The following is a 17,137-nucleotide window of genomic DNA, read 5'->3' on the forward strand; positions in this document are numbered from 1 at the left end:
ACACAAACGACCATGCCCTGGACCGGGGAAACCTACCCAGGCGGGATTCGAACCCGCGACCTCTTGTTTGGCAGGCGAGAACGTTACCCCGCCGCCACCTATAGCTTAACGTATGAATTTTTTTTTTTCAGGCTTGATGAGGTAAAAAGGCGATGTATCCATGATAAAATAAAAGCAATAGATAGTAATTTCCACACTTTGATATATAACTCCACTACTGACCATAGTTTCGACACTAGGCATATGTAATTTTTAAGGTTTTTCAAAAATTTCACGGTTGAAAATTACTTAGAGAGTAGAAGTTATGGTCGGTAGTGGAGTTATATGAAAGTGTGTAAATTACCACTTGTTCATATGTTATCATTGATATTATACCTTAAGTTTCAGACAGTAAATATGTCCACAAAATAGACCGGTAAAGCGAGAGTGACGGATCTTCTCAAGAACAAAACTTCGGAGTTACATGTATCATCCATCACGCAGAAAACCAACTCAATCGATTTATGACAGGAGTAGAGGAAACGTAACCAGTTAGCACCGCTCTCACCAGAGCAAAACGAACCTGCATAAGCAGGTCAAACTGGATTCTATGTAAGATCCATCGACGCAGCCAAGAAACAATAAAAGCTGCGAACGAAAATGAGTTTAACAAGGCATACGGAGAAGTGCGGATAAACAGGGCAGTGGATTGCTTACACAGACGGCTCAACTCAAATTGACATCTTCAAAAAATGAAAGAAGAAACCGCGGTTACGATCGGAAGGTCCAGAAGTACATAACTATATGAAAATATGATCACTTACCGTAAAAAATATTCTTGGACGGAACGTAATCCTTCAGGATACGGGGTGATTTTGGTGATCGGATTAAGCAGTCTCCTGTATTAAGAAAAAAAGAACAGCATTAAACACACGACCATACTCGACAAAGAGAACGAAATAGAGATTTACGACAGAAATCATATACAAAGACATAAGTCACTACACTAATTTTAAATTACCTTTATTTATACGCACCAAAATTATTTTTTTTTATTATTATTATTTATTATTATTATAAATTGCTGCAAGTAGGCTATTTCCTGGTGGCAGCATTAGATGTACATGAATAACAACAGAATAGATATCCATGGTAAAAATAATACACTTACCTAAGTCTTGAGGCTTGTCATAAAGTTTAGTTGCAATTTCAGAAAAAAAGTTTTAAAAATAGTTTAGTATTCCAATAGAGGGCTACGAAAACATATCAAGGGCAATTCAACTAATTATGAGGTATCCTGGAAAATAAAACGGCCCTAGATGTAAAATTTCGACTGGGGAAACGTCTATGAAAGTCCTCACCTCCCAATCAAGAGATCGCGGGTTCGAGTTCCGCCGGGGTAGGTTGCCACTATCTGTGAGATGGTTAATAGAATACGTTTACAGTATGTATATTTTAACAACCCCGATGTAGCAGGCGATATTGAGCAGTATTTGGTGGTACGGGAATGAGTAAATAATAATTTTTAAAAATATGCTCTACTTGTACATGCATTCTCTTGGTTGGTGAGGCAAAATAGCATCTAGATTTCCAATGGCTACAAAGATAAGAGTAAGTAGTACATGTTATAATTTTTTAATAAACTGCCATTATTTTTTGCCAGTATTTTTTTACAAAAATACTTAGCCATCCATTTTCCATACAACAGGGAAGTACATTCGATGGAGGCCTAGGGTGGAGGATTTTGGAGGATTATCCTATGATGAAGAATTATCCAAAGATCAAATCGTTAGATAATAGAGAAGTACAGAACGGAAAAGCGTAAGCGGCAGGAAAAAGGAAGAAGGCGCCGACGTGATAGGAGCCCGACCACGCCTCCTGGGACATGATAGGGTTGGAAGGGAAGGGAAGAGGAATCCCGCACCGTCACAGAGGCGGGCGGGTCCTACTATTAGCGAAACCATAATTTAATGTTTATATAAAAAAAGAAAGATTTTCCTATGAGGAAGGAAATTTCTACGCTTTTCCGTAGATCCAAAGAATTACAATAAGAATCAGGGCTCATGGGAGCCCTGCTAGGGTACAACACACCGGGGCCGCGACCCAGCAATCTTGCTGATACGCCCGATCACCCGGGAAGGGGGATGACAGGAAGGAACAAGGAAAGAGGCGCCGCCGCGATAGGAGCCCGACGATGTCTCTGGGGTAGGGTCACAGTGGCGCCGACTCCATGGGGCCTGAGGGGGCTCGGGCCCCCTCCAAAAATTTGTTATGGGTGAGAGGGAAAAATGTGTCAGGCTTGCCGATTTTCCCCGGAGTGTCCAGATATCGATATTCGAATTATCAGGGGTCTAATGTTTATCATATGACTCTTCTCAAATGCTTAAAAAACTTAAAACTCACTACCTATAAAATTTCCCGGGGCATGATCCCCGGTTTGGGCCCCCCCAATATTTTTTATAAGTCGGCGTCCCTGGGTAGGGAAATGGTTGGACGGAATGGGACGGGGGAAAAACGCCTTAACGCTAAAGAAGCGAAAAGAGCCCAACCAAATAGCGAAAGCAGGCAAAGCCATTATTGTGGTGTGCCAGCGATTTCAGAGGATTATCCTATGAGGAAGAATAATCCAACTATCAAATCGCTAAAAATAAAGAAGTAGAGTACGGAAAAGCGTAGGTAGAGGTATTCTTGAAGGGTACGCATGCATACGTTGGAAAGAACAAAAACATCCGAGAACCACAACACGCCACGTGAATTAGCGGGGTACACGGAGAGGCGAGAGGTTGAGCAACGTAGAGCAATTGCCGGCATCCGCAGCCGCGGCCGAAGGCGGAGTGAGCGGTGGGGGAGATTGGACACGATATATGTGGGGAGGGAGAGCGTGGATGGCCGGAGAACCCCCCAAGAGAAACAGCAACAGTGTCGACATTTGCCCCTTTGTGAAGGCGATAAATCGTATGCAGAAGTTCCACCATCAACGACTATTACGATTGTAGTTGACAAGAAAAATATATGAATGAATGAAATTTATTGATTTTCCTGGGACTATACCCCTTGAGAAAAAAATTCACATTTTTTTAGCAACATAATTAGAAAAATCGACAATTTTGAACTATCAAAGTGAAAAAATGAAATTTCAATCATAAGGTACCATTTTCACGATTTATTTATTTATTTCATCACCGAAAACGGCACAAAGGCTTTTACATTGGCTGTTTCTTACATAAATGATACCTAAAAGATAACAAACAATATCACAATAAATAAAAACTAACAGAAAACAAAATTTTTAAACCGAGGAAAGGGCACTATTGATTAGATAATGGTGAATTAAATTAAAAGGTGAACAGTGAATTTTTGTTTGTTAATTGATTAATTAAAGTCTTGCATATTTTTTAAGGGTCCGGGGGGATAGACACGTGCCCCTGTGACCCTAGATCCGCCTGTGGATGGAGCAATGCAATGGATGAAAAGAACATTGTAAAAATACTACGACACTGAAGAATGACATCTTAGGAAGAATGACAGATGGCAGAGTCTAGTATGCACTAATTTTTCGTTAAGTCCTTAATTTTTCTCCTCGCTGGTGCTAACAAACTTCCAACCCCGAAAACATGCTTTCACACTCATCAAGTACCAAAATCATTTACGCCACATTTCCGTAAGCTTTCGCAAGAACTTTACTTCCCTACAAGTTACGCGCGTCCGTCACGCGAGCGTCGAAGTTTTAGATCCGCACCGGTACACTCCAGTTATGCCGGGCTGTGTTTGGGGGCGTTGGGCTTCAACGACCTCGGATTCACCTCCCGGATTTGCGCCGCTTCAAACAGGAAGTCAATCATGGTTCGTCAACCGTGTTGTGCGCGCGAAAAAAATAAACTCGACACAAAATATATCAGCTCATTCGTGGGGAGCACTTCCCTCCGTTACCTTGTGTTTGGTTCAAATGTAAAATAAAAACTATAATTTCTAAGAGCAATATTTTTATCGAGTAATATAAACTGCTGGAGCATTAATGCCACAAGGTCAATACCATAGGGAATTTACCCGGGATAAGGCCTTAAGAGGACGCATCACTTGCGACCGGGTGTACTTTTTTCCCCCACGTATCTCGGCACATATTTATCTACCATACTGCAATAGTTTTTTATTTAATTCTTAATTTATTTCACCACCAAAAACGGCACAGAGACTAATAATTGGCTGTTCCCAATAAATAAATAAATAAATAACAGCTTAAAGATAACATTGATAAAACACAAATGGAAAACAAAATGTTGGAACATAAGAACGGGGATTGTGATTTAGACCGCGGTGAATTGTTCAGGTGGCATTTTAGGGAGGATTTGAATATAGTGGAGGAGGAAAAGGGGCCCAGGGAAGGAATTTTTGAAGCCAGTTAGTAAAACATTGAGGGAATCCGGTAGAAAAGACTGAGTTGATTAATGAAAAGACGGAATCGCGGAATGTGAAGAAGAGAGTTATTACGTAATGGGAGAGGGAAAATCTTTGTTATCCTTACCTTGAATAACATACACAAATCTTATATGTTACTGAGGAAATACGAAAATGAGAAAGTTTCCGCTGGTAGATACAAGAAAATGTCAGTTACGGTCTACTGTGTAAATGTATTTATTTATTTATTTAAAGACACATTCCGCAACTAAAAACTTAAATGTACAGCCAGTGCTATTATTAAATTATTTGGTAAACAAAGAGAAACAATTTGAAAAATATACCCAACGAGAAACGTATATCTATACAAAAAATGGTAATAAAATATAAGAAGAAAATCACAAGACAAATTAAAAATAAAAAACCAAAGTCCCTCAACTAAAGTCAATCATTGTAATGAGAGGGTATCAAAATTACTCTGATCTACTGATCTGTGTTGTCGATGTATTAAACTAGATACCTTACAGTATGAAATCATATATGACTTCACTGTTTTACGTTGATTAGAAACTACAAAATATCATTTCATTACCTACCATTCCATTTCAAAAAAGACCCGCAAAATATAAATAGAGGCTAGGAGAACGACATTCAGAAAATGAATTGGAATTGAAGGGATTCAGTGATAAATAAGCTGGCGCGGGCGGAGGAGTTGATTCCGACGTGTTGAGACACCGCCTCGATAGACTCGAGGTAATACTCGAGATACAGGTTAAGAAGGACGTGAAAGAGAAGTAATACGTGGGAGTGAAAAGATTAGCTGATAGAAGTATTGAGCTGATTCAAACCAATCTCAGGATTGCTGACCAGTGACTAAGATGATGATTAATAAAACGGGGACGGGGTATTTTTGCCTATTGACCATTCGAAATTCAAAGGCTGAGTGAGTAGGTTCTCAGTAATCCCAGGGCATATTAATACTGATTGATTATAGGGCATTTGAACAGAGAGGAGATATTAGACCAAAATTCACACATTAAAGACGAAAAACGTTACTACCAAGGTATTTACGACCCCGCAGCTAATTCAAAGAACATAATTTTCTCCGAAAAAAAACTATATTCCATCCCTTAAATTGATGACATGAAACAAAATTGTTAATTTTACACAACTAGTCCGTCAGACAACAACCTGCAGTGACACTGTATATTCTCCGCGAAACGGACGTCAATATCACCACTGTAACAGAGTATTATTTTGGCATTGAGCAATAAAATAATAAAATGCCCTTCCAAAACTATTTGTAGTAGGAAGATTAGTTTAATAAGCTCTTATAAAATTTTTTTTTTTTTAAACCAGCCTTTATATTTAGATTACGGGGGATGAGCAACGTTTATATATGACACAAAGCAAAAAAACTCAGTGACCCCGAAAAACCAAAAGTGACGTATTAAAAAAGTCACTATATTTATTAAATTTTCAGTGAATGGTAAGCCCCCTATGTTTCAAAATGCCACCCCTATGCTTTTAAATGCCTACTATGTGGATATGCCTAAAGTGGATAACTTTTACTGTGGTCGCAAAACACGAAAATCGACCATTTGGAACTTCTTAGATCAAAAACATGTTTTGGGGGGCTATAGGTTGACTGGGGGGTGGTTAAAGGGGGGTTGGAGAGAAAAAGTTATATTTTCATGTATTGTCATCGGAAATGAAGAAGTGTGCAAAATTTCAGCGTTTTTGCTTCACAGGAAGTGAGTCAAATTTGAGTTACAAGATTTGTACCAGACAAACAGACAAACAAACAGACAAACAGACAGGTTGGTGAGTTGATATAAAGGCTGGAAAAAGCTGCTAAAAATAAATAGGAAACCAACTCGTAAAAAGCCCTGTATCGGTAACTATGAACTCACTCTTATAGGCTGAGTGCCTTGGCAATACACAACATCTAAATCGTTGACCCAGGTTTTAAATTTTTCCTTAACAGTGAGGCATAAAAAAACTGACTTGACAAAGGGTCGAAAAAAAGTTAAGGCACTTGGCTGACTGCTACACATGTTTAAGACCATTGTAACGCTATCACAACGTTATCGTAACCTCCTATCAACCTTCTACCCCCAGCCTAGTCTTCCAATGATAGCGATCGCTTAAGAACGGGTTCCGTCACCCCCACGGAGAAAGTCCTCTTCGCGGACTTCCCGTTGTCCCGGCCCGTTATCAGCACGCGGCTAGAATTTGAAATGACACGGACTTATTGCTTCTTGGCCGACTGGGTCGTTCTGATGAAATAATTGCCGCTGAGACGAACAGCTCGTAAAAACCGACTCCCGCAAGCGTGATCTTCACGGACCTTCGGACGTGCAGATCCCAGCAAAACCACGACAAACACGGTCTGCAGAGGAAACCTCACCAAACACTGAAGCGAGATAATCAAGACGTTGATGAAAATTCGGACGGGAAAACAAACACTATAAGATCACACAATAGATAGATAGAGAAATATTTATTGCTCAGTAAGAAAAAACTATAAGAGCGAAAATAATATAACTCGGGGAACCTTGACGGCAACCGATTTAGACAAGTTGTTAGAGTCCGTTGCTACCACGCGGGGTGCCCACGTTCAATGCTTCCTGTAGGCGTATTAAGGTCGTTACGATAGTTTTTTTTAGTGTAACTGGCCTCTTAGATAAACTCGGATGGGAATCTCTATCAAACCGTAGATTGACAAATAGACTAAACCTTTTAGATAAATTCAAGAGCAATGTCTTTTCGAACGAAAACACTTAAGGGCAATCAAGTACTACAAAAAACTTCCAGCTGGTCACACCCTATTAAAAAAAATAATAACTCTTTAATTTTCCGTAGAAAACACTATTCTTCCACCCATTTTCTCAGGATTACTTAAAGCAATGAGATAAGTATTTTCACCTTCACATTCACCTCCTGCATATCTTATTCTCCCATAAGTAACTCCATTGCCATGCCTTATCTTTAGGGACCTGTACATATCAATTAGAGAACCAACCAAATGTGCCTTAACTTCATCGTCATCAGTCTTACCTCTTACTTACGATAAGGGAGTTTCTCATCGAAACATTGGCCTTACACAGCCCAACCCTATGCCGAACCCGAGAAGATTTTAGTATATTTTTAGTATATTTACCGACAGAAGATTATTCAGTATAGCCAGGGTGGCTGGTCCAGTTCTTTCACCTCGAACTTCGAAAACATCCGGTTGCTTAGAAGAAAAGCTACCCTTGGGATTTGAACCGGAGTCCCTATCGTAATTCTCTGCCCACTGAGCCACCAAACTCCTCCCCGAAACAATGAGCAAGAAAAAATAACAATAAGAGCGCGGCCTTATCGACCGGCAATCGTATCGACTGACCTCATTCAGAAGTGACCCCAAGCCATCCGACACGAGCCGCGAGTCGACGGGAGCGAGCAATCATCGCAGCATTTCGACATTTTTTTACATCCATTAAACCATTGATCCCTTCAACTCCGGTTTCTCCCGAAATGAATTCCTATAGGGATATCCCAAACTGACAGTCACGGTGACCTCTCATCGTTGAGGTCCCTAAACTCTCACACTGGCTGAGGAGATACGCAATCTGAGACCGGGTTTGCACCATGCTGCGCCGAGTGGTAAATATTATCCGTTCGTATCAGCTTTGAAAGGCAAATCAACATAACGGAGATGGAAGGAGTATATTGGACCGTAAAGCGGGGATGTCCCAGGACAAAATACGATAGCTCCAACTCAGCCGAATGACTTGTATTTTAGAGGTCACAATATACAACAACCTCATTCCTTAACCAAACAAATAAAAGTGACTGAGTCAAGCGAGACGAAGAGGAATGACATCCACATTTAACGAAAATGAGAGATGGCACTATTTTCAACGAATTTAAATTTATTATTATTTATCAAATTAAATTTGTGAAAAAATAGCATCTCTCTTTTTCATTAAATCTTAACCATCCGTTTTGCTTGCTTAATGACCGCTCTGAGGCGAAACTATTCCCGAAGATCGGCTTTCTAAATGAACAGAAATGAAATTTCATCAACTATTTTTCAAAGAGTCAATTGCAGAAAATGGGATTAATACAATTATTAACATTGTAATGCGCAGAGAAAGCTGATGAACCAGCTAGCATCGAAATAAAGCATTTGGGCGCCAGATTATTCTACATTCCTGCTCCATTAAAACTGTTTCACTACTCAAACACGCAGAACGAACTCACAAATTGAAGACTTCGTTCTCTACATCTTTTAAAATAGCTTTTATATGGTTCAGCAGTTATCATCCACAAAATAACTAGTAAAATATTAGGTTCAAATAATTTTTCCAATTTGGATCTGCCCAATATAGATTTAAAATACAATTTATTTGTATAAATATCGAGATAGAAAATCACGGTGGGAAAATAAACGAATTGCCATGAGAAAAAAATTCTTTTTCTGAATCCCCTTGACAATAATACCCAGACTAATGGTGTTACATGATTCAGTAATCTACGTAGAGGCCCAGAAACCCAAAGGTACGCGGTTCGATTCCCGGTCCAGGGGAATTTTTTCTCATTGCAAATCATGTATATTTCACCGCTGCTCACGCGGTAGGCTATCGAATTATTACGCATGGTGGAAATACTTGATACATTCAAAGAAATTAAAAACTTTATTTCCAACGGTTATATCTCCTTCAAAGACGGAAGGAAAGGAAGGTAGAAGAGTTCGGACCAATTAACACTCCCGATACAGGATCCCGCAGGGAGGGATGCGTGGCTCCTTTTCTTCTACCCAAACTCTAAACTTTTTTCCGCCCATCTAACGCATACGGCGACGGCGCGGACGCCAAAACATACGAGGCATTCGAAGGCTCGACGGTGTTGACATTTGGGAGTGAACCCAATCCCTGAATAAATGTGTGCCTATAAATGAGCACGCAGACTTGAGAGGTGAATGCGATTTCCAACGCGTGGGGGACACAAGAGTCCCAGCCAGAAACGGCTACAGGGACGTTCCCCCAGCACAAATCGAAATATTTTTTCTATCATCATCACTATACTAATAAATATTTATTAAACAAGCATGACCATTCAACAGAAGTCAACTAAACTCGATCATCAGCAGGGTCATCAACCATAGACACTAAATTCTGTACTTCTATAAGACGGCAAAATGACAGAATGGTGATATATGACATTCAGCTTATATAATACTCCTTAACAAACAAAAGAAAGAAAAACGAAGCTTTCTAATGAAAACAACATTGACATTAAATACAATAGTAAATTAATTGGCATAATAATTTTCTAATAGTACTCTCTTCTATTAGTACTCTTTTCTAATAATTTCACACGACCACATTGAACTTTCGGAAGGTTTCAAAAGTTCAACCACGACTCCGGGAGACATGAGTTCGAAAACGACATTGGTGTGTAGTATGTGGAGTGGAGTGGAGTATTATACGTAAAAACTTTTACCCTGATTATTCCGTTAAGAGATCTAACGAAAAAAGTTACAGCTACTCTATCATCATTTAAGTTACACAAACATCAGGTTCAGCATGAAACGGCGCAAGTGCCAAAAAGACTCTTCCTATCTGACATAGAGATGGTACAGATCTCAGCCAAAAAAAATGACAAGAAAAAAATATTCGTAAAACATAATTAGCTCTGAAATTAAAAATACGTCGAAAAAAATTCCAAGAATGCCACACATTGGTAAAGGCACTCTATTAATTATTTAATAAAGGTATTCTTCACAGTAAATTAATCGAAAGAGAAAGGCTCCAACGCTGGACTAATTCGATAATATTTTACAAAGAAAGCGAGACAAAAAGTACATGATAAGCTAACTGAAGAAATACCTTTCAGGACGACGAAATTCGATCCAGAGCAAAAACTGCATGCTAATGAGGTGACTGACCCCACTAATTGCACTGTGAGATCTCTTTCAATCGGTGAATGCAAGGCACACGGAGCATTCGTGAACGGAGAAAAAAATCACGCTCCGACAAAAAAAACGAGAGAGCAGAGATAAAATGCGATACGCAAAACCACGAGGGAGCTACAGCCTCACGTGACACCAGTATCACACCACGGGCCTAGCACCGCCGTTCACCAGCGGGAGCAAACAACAAGAAAACATCACAAAGTGGACATGTGCGCTCGACGTGACGGGAAGGGAAATCAAAGCAGCGAATAAAAGTGAGAATAGTAAAAAATAAATTAAAACAAGTCAAGAGCGGTTGACACGAAATCAAAGCCACGCCGCCCGCGGTACACGAGGTTTAAGGATTTCTCTCTCCTGCGTAGTTTACGTATTTTCCTCGCAAGGTAACCATTGACGTAGTACGGGCAACAAACCGAATCGCGGCTTTTCCTCCCACTAACCCCAATGGTTCTCTACATGTCAAACTCACTCTCTCTCTCGTGCCGTGAGATTATATGGGCGACCTCTTCAATTGACAAGTCAATTCCGAACGTCCACGCGGTCTAAGCGTGTCAAATGGATGGGACATGAAAAATCGAACGGCGCCGTGAGGGTATGGAAGATTTGCGCGGGAAAAAGAATAAAATTGAAAATAGCGCTGAAATTTTTTTCCTTCATCTCCTTTGCCATTTGATCCATTAAGATGCAGCCCAAATATATGCAGACATGTTTCCTTGCTTGTATGCGAAAAGAAATAAAAACGTTTAAGAAAATAATATCATTCATTATGCTCTGAGAGGCAAAGCAACTTTTCCTTATCAGCACAATTGCCTATTTAAACCTGAAACCTATTATGGCAACGTCACCCGAAGTGAACAAAGAAAATAGCACGAGTGGATAGTAGAATAAAAGCGTTAATCTGGGAGCTGTGTGATCCCTTAATAGTTTTCATTTACTGACAACTAAGCCGTTCAATTCGATGGTTCTTAATAACAAGTAGCCGTACAGCAACATTATGTAGCATTAATTTAGAAAGAATTTTAGAAACAATCCAGAAGTGCCCTATTGATAAAAATTGTTAAACTTTGAAGCCGTGTATCTTGTTTTAAGTATATCTTCAAATGAAACAGGTATAGTCAATAATTTTTACAACAATAATAATAATAATAAATGATCATAGTTTGCCTTATAGAAGTAATATATTAGATTATTAGAAGAAAATTATATTATTCTAAAAAAAAGTCTGAGTTGATAATACCTGTTCTAAGTTTTCAAAATCGAACTCGAAAAAAGCCTTTTTGAGGTTTTGAAAAGCTTTTTTTTTAACCTCAGCCCACTGCGCGCCGGTGTAATTAAAGGGTTGAACCCTTCCCCAACTTCTCCCGACCACTCCACACGCAAGGGCTGCTGGGAAAGAGGTTCTAAAAAAACTGCCGACGCGGAAAAGCCACGCAGCGACCCCACTTCAAAACACACTGTACCCCCTTCCTCCCTTCACGGTGGGTCACGTGGTCGGGAAGTCTTCGACTCGCTTTACCCTGCAGAGAAATGGCGTCCCCTCGTGGCGGAAAACCCAACTCGACGCGCTCAATGGACTTTGACGCAAAAACCAGAGCCGGCCTTAGGGCGGGGCGACCGGGGCGACTGCCCCGGACCCCGCGCTTTGGGGGACCCCGCGTTCGTGAAAAAAAAATTAAAATATACGATAGTTTGAAAACGCAAATTCAACTATTACTGTATTGTTAAGTCCGTGCTAGACAAAAAATAATATTATGAAAAAGGAATAATAATGCAGTAATTTAAAGTAAAAAGCGCGATTTTTATGTTTATTTTACGTTATAATTTTATGAATTTATGAACTACGTGATGGTATCATAACGGCGTAATTACGAAGTCTGAATTTGGGAGGGGAACACATATTTAGCCAGAGAGTGGTAGGAATTCAAAATGCTCGAGCTTGTAGATGGGGTATAGAGTTTAATATTTTAAGAGAAGGGCCACGCACTGAAGGTTCGCCCCTAGCCCCGCACCTGCTAGCGCCGTCACTGGCAAAAACACGCCGGTTTGTTTTCGGTGCAATGCAGATATCTGCGTCGGTCAAACAGTGAGATGCCCACCAATGGCCTCGTGCAAAAGCTTTAATTTACTGTCCAGTACAGTTAGAAAAATAAAGGGAGCCAAATTTTTCTGTGTTTCGATCCATCGCCAACTTATCAAGCTTTTCGCGACGAATGATCAACGATCATAAACCTTTAGCGGGTAATTTGATGACGTACGTTCGCCGCTTCTCCGCCACTAATCGGCCTTACCCATGAGCCATGTGCGGTTTGCTGTTGTTGGTACTTATAATTATGAAGAATGAAATTAAATACACGTAGTGTTTTAAATTATCTTTATCGGTAAACCAAAACCGATTTCAACACTATATTAAATAAAACAACATTTAAAAGACGATTAACGACGTGTGGACATTCTACACCATATGTTAACTCGCAAGCTTACACGAGTATCCTGTGGTGGATATTAGGAGTAATGTCGATGTATCGGCGCATACCTTATTAATTACGACCGAAATAAAGAGTTGAAAAACTCAACTCTTTCACATTGAGCAGCACACCTAACAACCATAAAATAGTTCCACAAAAAATAATAAATTCATATTCCTATCACATAGGAGAAAATGAGTCTCAGCCAATTTTATTTTGAAGCTTCATGAACGGAAGAAATGCCCATGGCTTTCGTCAGAATATTCATGGACGTATGGGGTGAAAACACCAAACCTGAATTTTTCCTTCGCAATAAACAACCCTTACTATCTCCATGAATAAAATTGCTTTTGTTGCATTCAAACATCTTTTGGCCTTAAACTCTTATAAACTCTTATAAACTATTTCATTTAAATTTATCTTTGATTCCTATCTTTTGGTCAAACACAAGGGAAAATTAATTCCAAACCTAGAATGGTCTACTACATATGTCAGAGTTGCGGAAAGTAGGATCACGTGGATTACCGCCATTCGCTTCTTGCAGAAGGATGCCTACCTATAAAAGGCACTTAAGGCTAATAAAACAGGGACTTGTACTACTCCATTACGGAGAACGTCCCTTTCATGGGTAAATAATTTGAAAGAATTTCATTACGGAAGGATATATGTAATGAATAACGGCTGGGCATTCACCAGACTCATGCAAAAACGTATCTTTACGAAGTGTACTCAATTACCGTAGGCAACTAATTTCACAAACACAGCAACTGACGGATAATAATTAACTACCATGGCAGATTATTCCGGCGATAACTACCACAGCAGGGCAAGTATGCATTCTATTTGAAGATCACCAATATTTAATTGTATCAAACTTTTCATGGCAGCTTAACAAATTCGATTCGTTAGAAACTATTTTACCGCTCTACTAATTTGAAATAACGCCTGATTTTTTAGGTACATTTCTAAACTCTCTGTTGGTTGGGTTTCATAACACACAGGATACGACAATAATACCTGCACGGTAAATATTGTCAAATGCGGGTTTAAAAAATTGACGAATTCATCATAAGTAGTCATAAAATCATTTGTGAGTGGTCCTCCATAACTTTATAAATTATTAAAAGCAAACCTTAGAAACAAGAGAAAACAACGCAAGCCAATTCAGAAACTGGTGAAGAATTATTGTAAAATCAAGGACGAAAAAAACGCTTGAATTTCACTTTATGCAGAAAATACACATCAAAATAACACAAATCGAAGAGGAAGTCACTTATTTGAGGATGCCACCAGCAAGCTCAAAACTAAATATGGTAAGAGACCACGTTTGCATTTCCTACAGGGCGATCGCTGATTCACACCATCAAACGTTAAATTAGGTACTGTCAAAACAAACCCCAATATTTACTGTGATTCCAAATTAAAATAAGGTTGCAGTGATCAACACTAAAAAGACTCCACAGACCACAATTTTCACGAAAAAATCACCACCACTCAACAATTCTACGTGAATTTCCTCTCTATGTCTTCACTAGAATAAATAATAATAAAATTTATTCTCCACAGATTGTTTTATCCTATTTGACCGTTGATTACAAACCGTTAACAGTTAAGAAATCAGTTTAATGTCTAACAAATTGTTAGTATAGAAATAAATTGATATCGTTAACAAATGAAAATATAAAATAAAGAGATACCCAAATATCCTTCTTTTAAGAATAAAATGCACAGAATTTTCTTTTCATATCCTGCCCTGAATGCGCTAATGCTTCCGCATTTACCTCTATAAACAAATTGATTAAGACAAAAACGGTGCATCGATTAGCGATTTATCTTTAAGTATCCCCCTCAAAATAAACCCGCTTTCGCAAATCGGGACGAGAAGCAAAGAGACGACGAGGGACAAGACCAGACCTGACCTAGACAACGCATTCCAGCGGTTGCAAACCCCCATCCGGTGCACCACGAGAAGGGTTAGGGTGGTGAGACAACACGAGAAAAAAATATATGTGAGGGTTGAAATTTACGAGGGGGAAAAACCGACGCGTCGGCACGCTTCATTATCATTTTTTTCTCTCTCCCCGCGCGCAAAAAGAGACCGGAAGGGGGAGGAAAAATGGAGGGGTTTTGGCGGTCTGGGCACGCAAGTCGTGAACACAACGAAGAAAAGGAGTTGTCGGACGGAAACGATGGCAGGAGGAATGGGAAGGCAGAGCGAAGAGTCTCCTTAGTGTTACTGACCTCTTAGATCAACTCGGATAGGAATCTCTCTCAGACCGTAGACTGAAAACTAGACTAAACCTATTGTGTAAATTCAAGAGCAGCTTATTTTCCGACAAAGTTCCACATTAGCCACACGTTAAAAAAAATACATTAACACAAGCCACTCTAAATATGACCTAAGATATCTCCACACCTCACATGCAATAGGTTTCAGACAACATTTATTGCGGTATGTATCCTGAGGAAGGGAAAATAAAAGCTGCCCGTCAACCTACAAAGACGTTACGTGAGAAATAATTACTATGGCCTTGTCTGACCTGAGATCAACTCGGTTGGGAATCTCTGTCAGGCTGAATGCTGAAAACTAGACTAAACCCATTATGTAAAATCAAGAGCAGCTTATTTCCAAAGAATTTAGCTGTATCTTGCGAACGTGAACATACGGCGTTAGTTCATATCATAAAATAAATAAGTGAGGTAAGCCTGTAGAACAGATAGATTTACCACGATGGATATGAGGGTATAACGACAACGTTACCCACTAATTACAACTGATTTAATAATAGGTTAGTTGACGTGGGCGTAGCCTACTAACATAGGTATTTCTTAATGCATGTTTCTGAATTTTACCAGCATATCTACTGCAGCAGGTTTACATGTTTCACATTCGTAGGCAGATTGTATTCATGACTAGTTGGCAAGTTTTGCCTTTGAATGAATGTGGAATCATAATTTGTTAGTATGCGTACATTTTTGCGACCGTGTGGTGTGCATGAGGGAATCCTCTTGCATATAAAATGAGAACTAATTGAAAGCGTGATGGAGTGAAATTTTTCCATATTGAAAAAAACTAATGCAATTTTCCACGATAATAAACCTTTACTACCGACCAAGGTTTCGATTTTAGCGCATAATCTTTAAGGAGAGAGGCGTACTATTTTGTACCATGAAGATGAAGAAGTAATATCGAAACGTTGGTCGGGAGTAAACGTTTACTATCGTGGAAAAATGCATATTTCTTTCAATAATCTTCTTGCGTGCTGCATGCTGGTGATTGATCACCCCCTTCCAAACAGGGGCGGAGCTAGTTATTAAGGTTAGGGGGGGGGGGGTTTGGCGAAACTAATACTGGGGGTTGTGGGATACCCACTAGGGTAAGCGGGAGGTGCGGGAGCCCTCCCCCAGAAAATTTTTAAGGTAAATGGTGCAAAATGGTGAGTTTTATGGCTGCGTGAATAGCTTGATGTTTTGCTTGTGAATCATCCCCCCCTTAATATAAGTTACAAAATTTGTCACATTAAAATATTTTCATAAAAATATTTTAATGTGACAAAAAATATTTTAATGTGTTAAAAAAAACCTTCGCTGCGCCACTGCTGCCAAACACCCCAGAAATGACTCGCATAGTATTATGTAGATGTTGATGTAGAATACTTCCGTGTCGTTTTCTGTATGCAGGGCAAGGGGAACGAAGAGTAAAGGGGAACAGGGGAAGGGAACGCGATGCGACGCTACGGAGTCCACGCGATCCAGAGTCAACGAACTCTGCTCCGCCCCTTGTAACCCCCGCCTCAGCACCAACACCCCCTACGGTAGTAGTAGCGTAGTAGAGAGACAGGGAATAAGAGCCGCTGAAAAAGAAACAATACGACGAGAAAACAGAAAAAAATAAGAAAAAAATCTAAATGGTGGTGGGTTAGACAGGCAAGTGTGTTGGAGGAAGGAGATAATATGCATGACTCTTGAGAGAGAGGTAGGGGGCGTGCGTGTATGGAATGGACGCGGAAAAGTCAAATGGGGCCGGGAGAGGGGAGGATGGCGAATGGCGCACTGTTTTGGCGGGAAGGCTGGAGGTGGGGAGGTGGAGTTTGGCGGGAACGGGTGGGGTGGCATTAATCACCGCGTGGAACACAGACGTCTAGACAGATCGAAGAAGAGGTGTACGCGGCGGGGGGAACCAATCAAAAGAGCCATCCCCCCTCCTGTTCCACTACTGTGTTCCGACGCTGATTCCAAAGGGGAAAACGTTGGCAAAACTGAAATGTCATCATGAAAGAATTTGTATACTGATGAAATGGAACAAAAGTGATGAATCACATTCGTCTGGAAGCAA

General features: G+C 39.9%; 1 protein-coding gene across 1 annotated transcript in view; it reads right to left on the bottom strand.

Moving 5' to 3' along the window:
* LOC124163265 overlaps positions 1–17,137 on the bottom strand; it is a 454,892-nt gene that overhangs the window by 252,334 nt on the left and 185,421 nt on the right. Inside the window, exon 4 of the mRNA XM_046540052.1 lies at positions 804–878. Within this exon, the coding sequence (XP_046396008.1) occupies positions 804–878 (75 nt within the window). The remainder of the gene's footprint in view (positions 1–803; positions 879–17,137) is intronic.

The sequence above is a fragment of the Ischnura elegans genome, chromosome 8 (genome assembly GCF_921293095.1).
Source record: "Ischnura elegans chromosome 8, ioIscEleg1.1, whole genome shotgun sequence".
Taxonomy (NCBI): domain Eukaryota; kingdom Metazoa; phylum Arthropoda; class Insecta; order Odonata; family Coenagrionidae; genus Ischnura; species Ischnura elegans.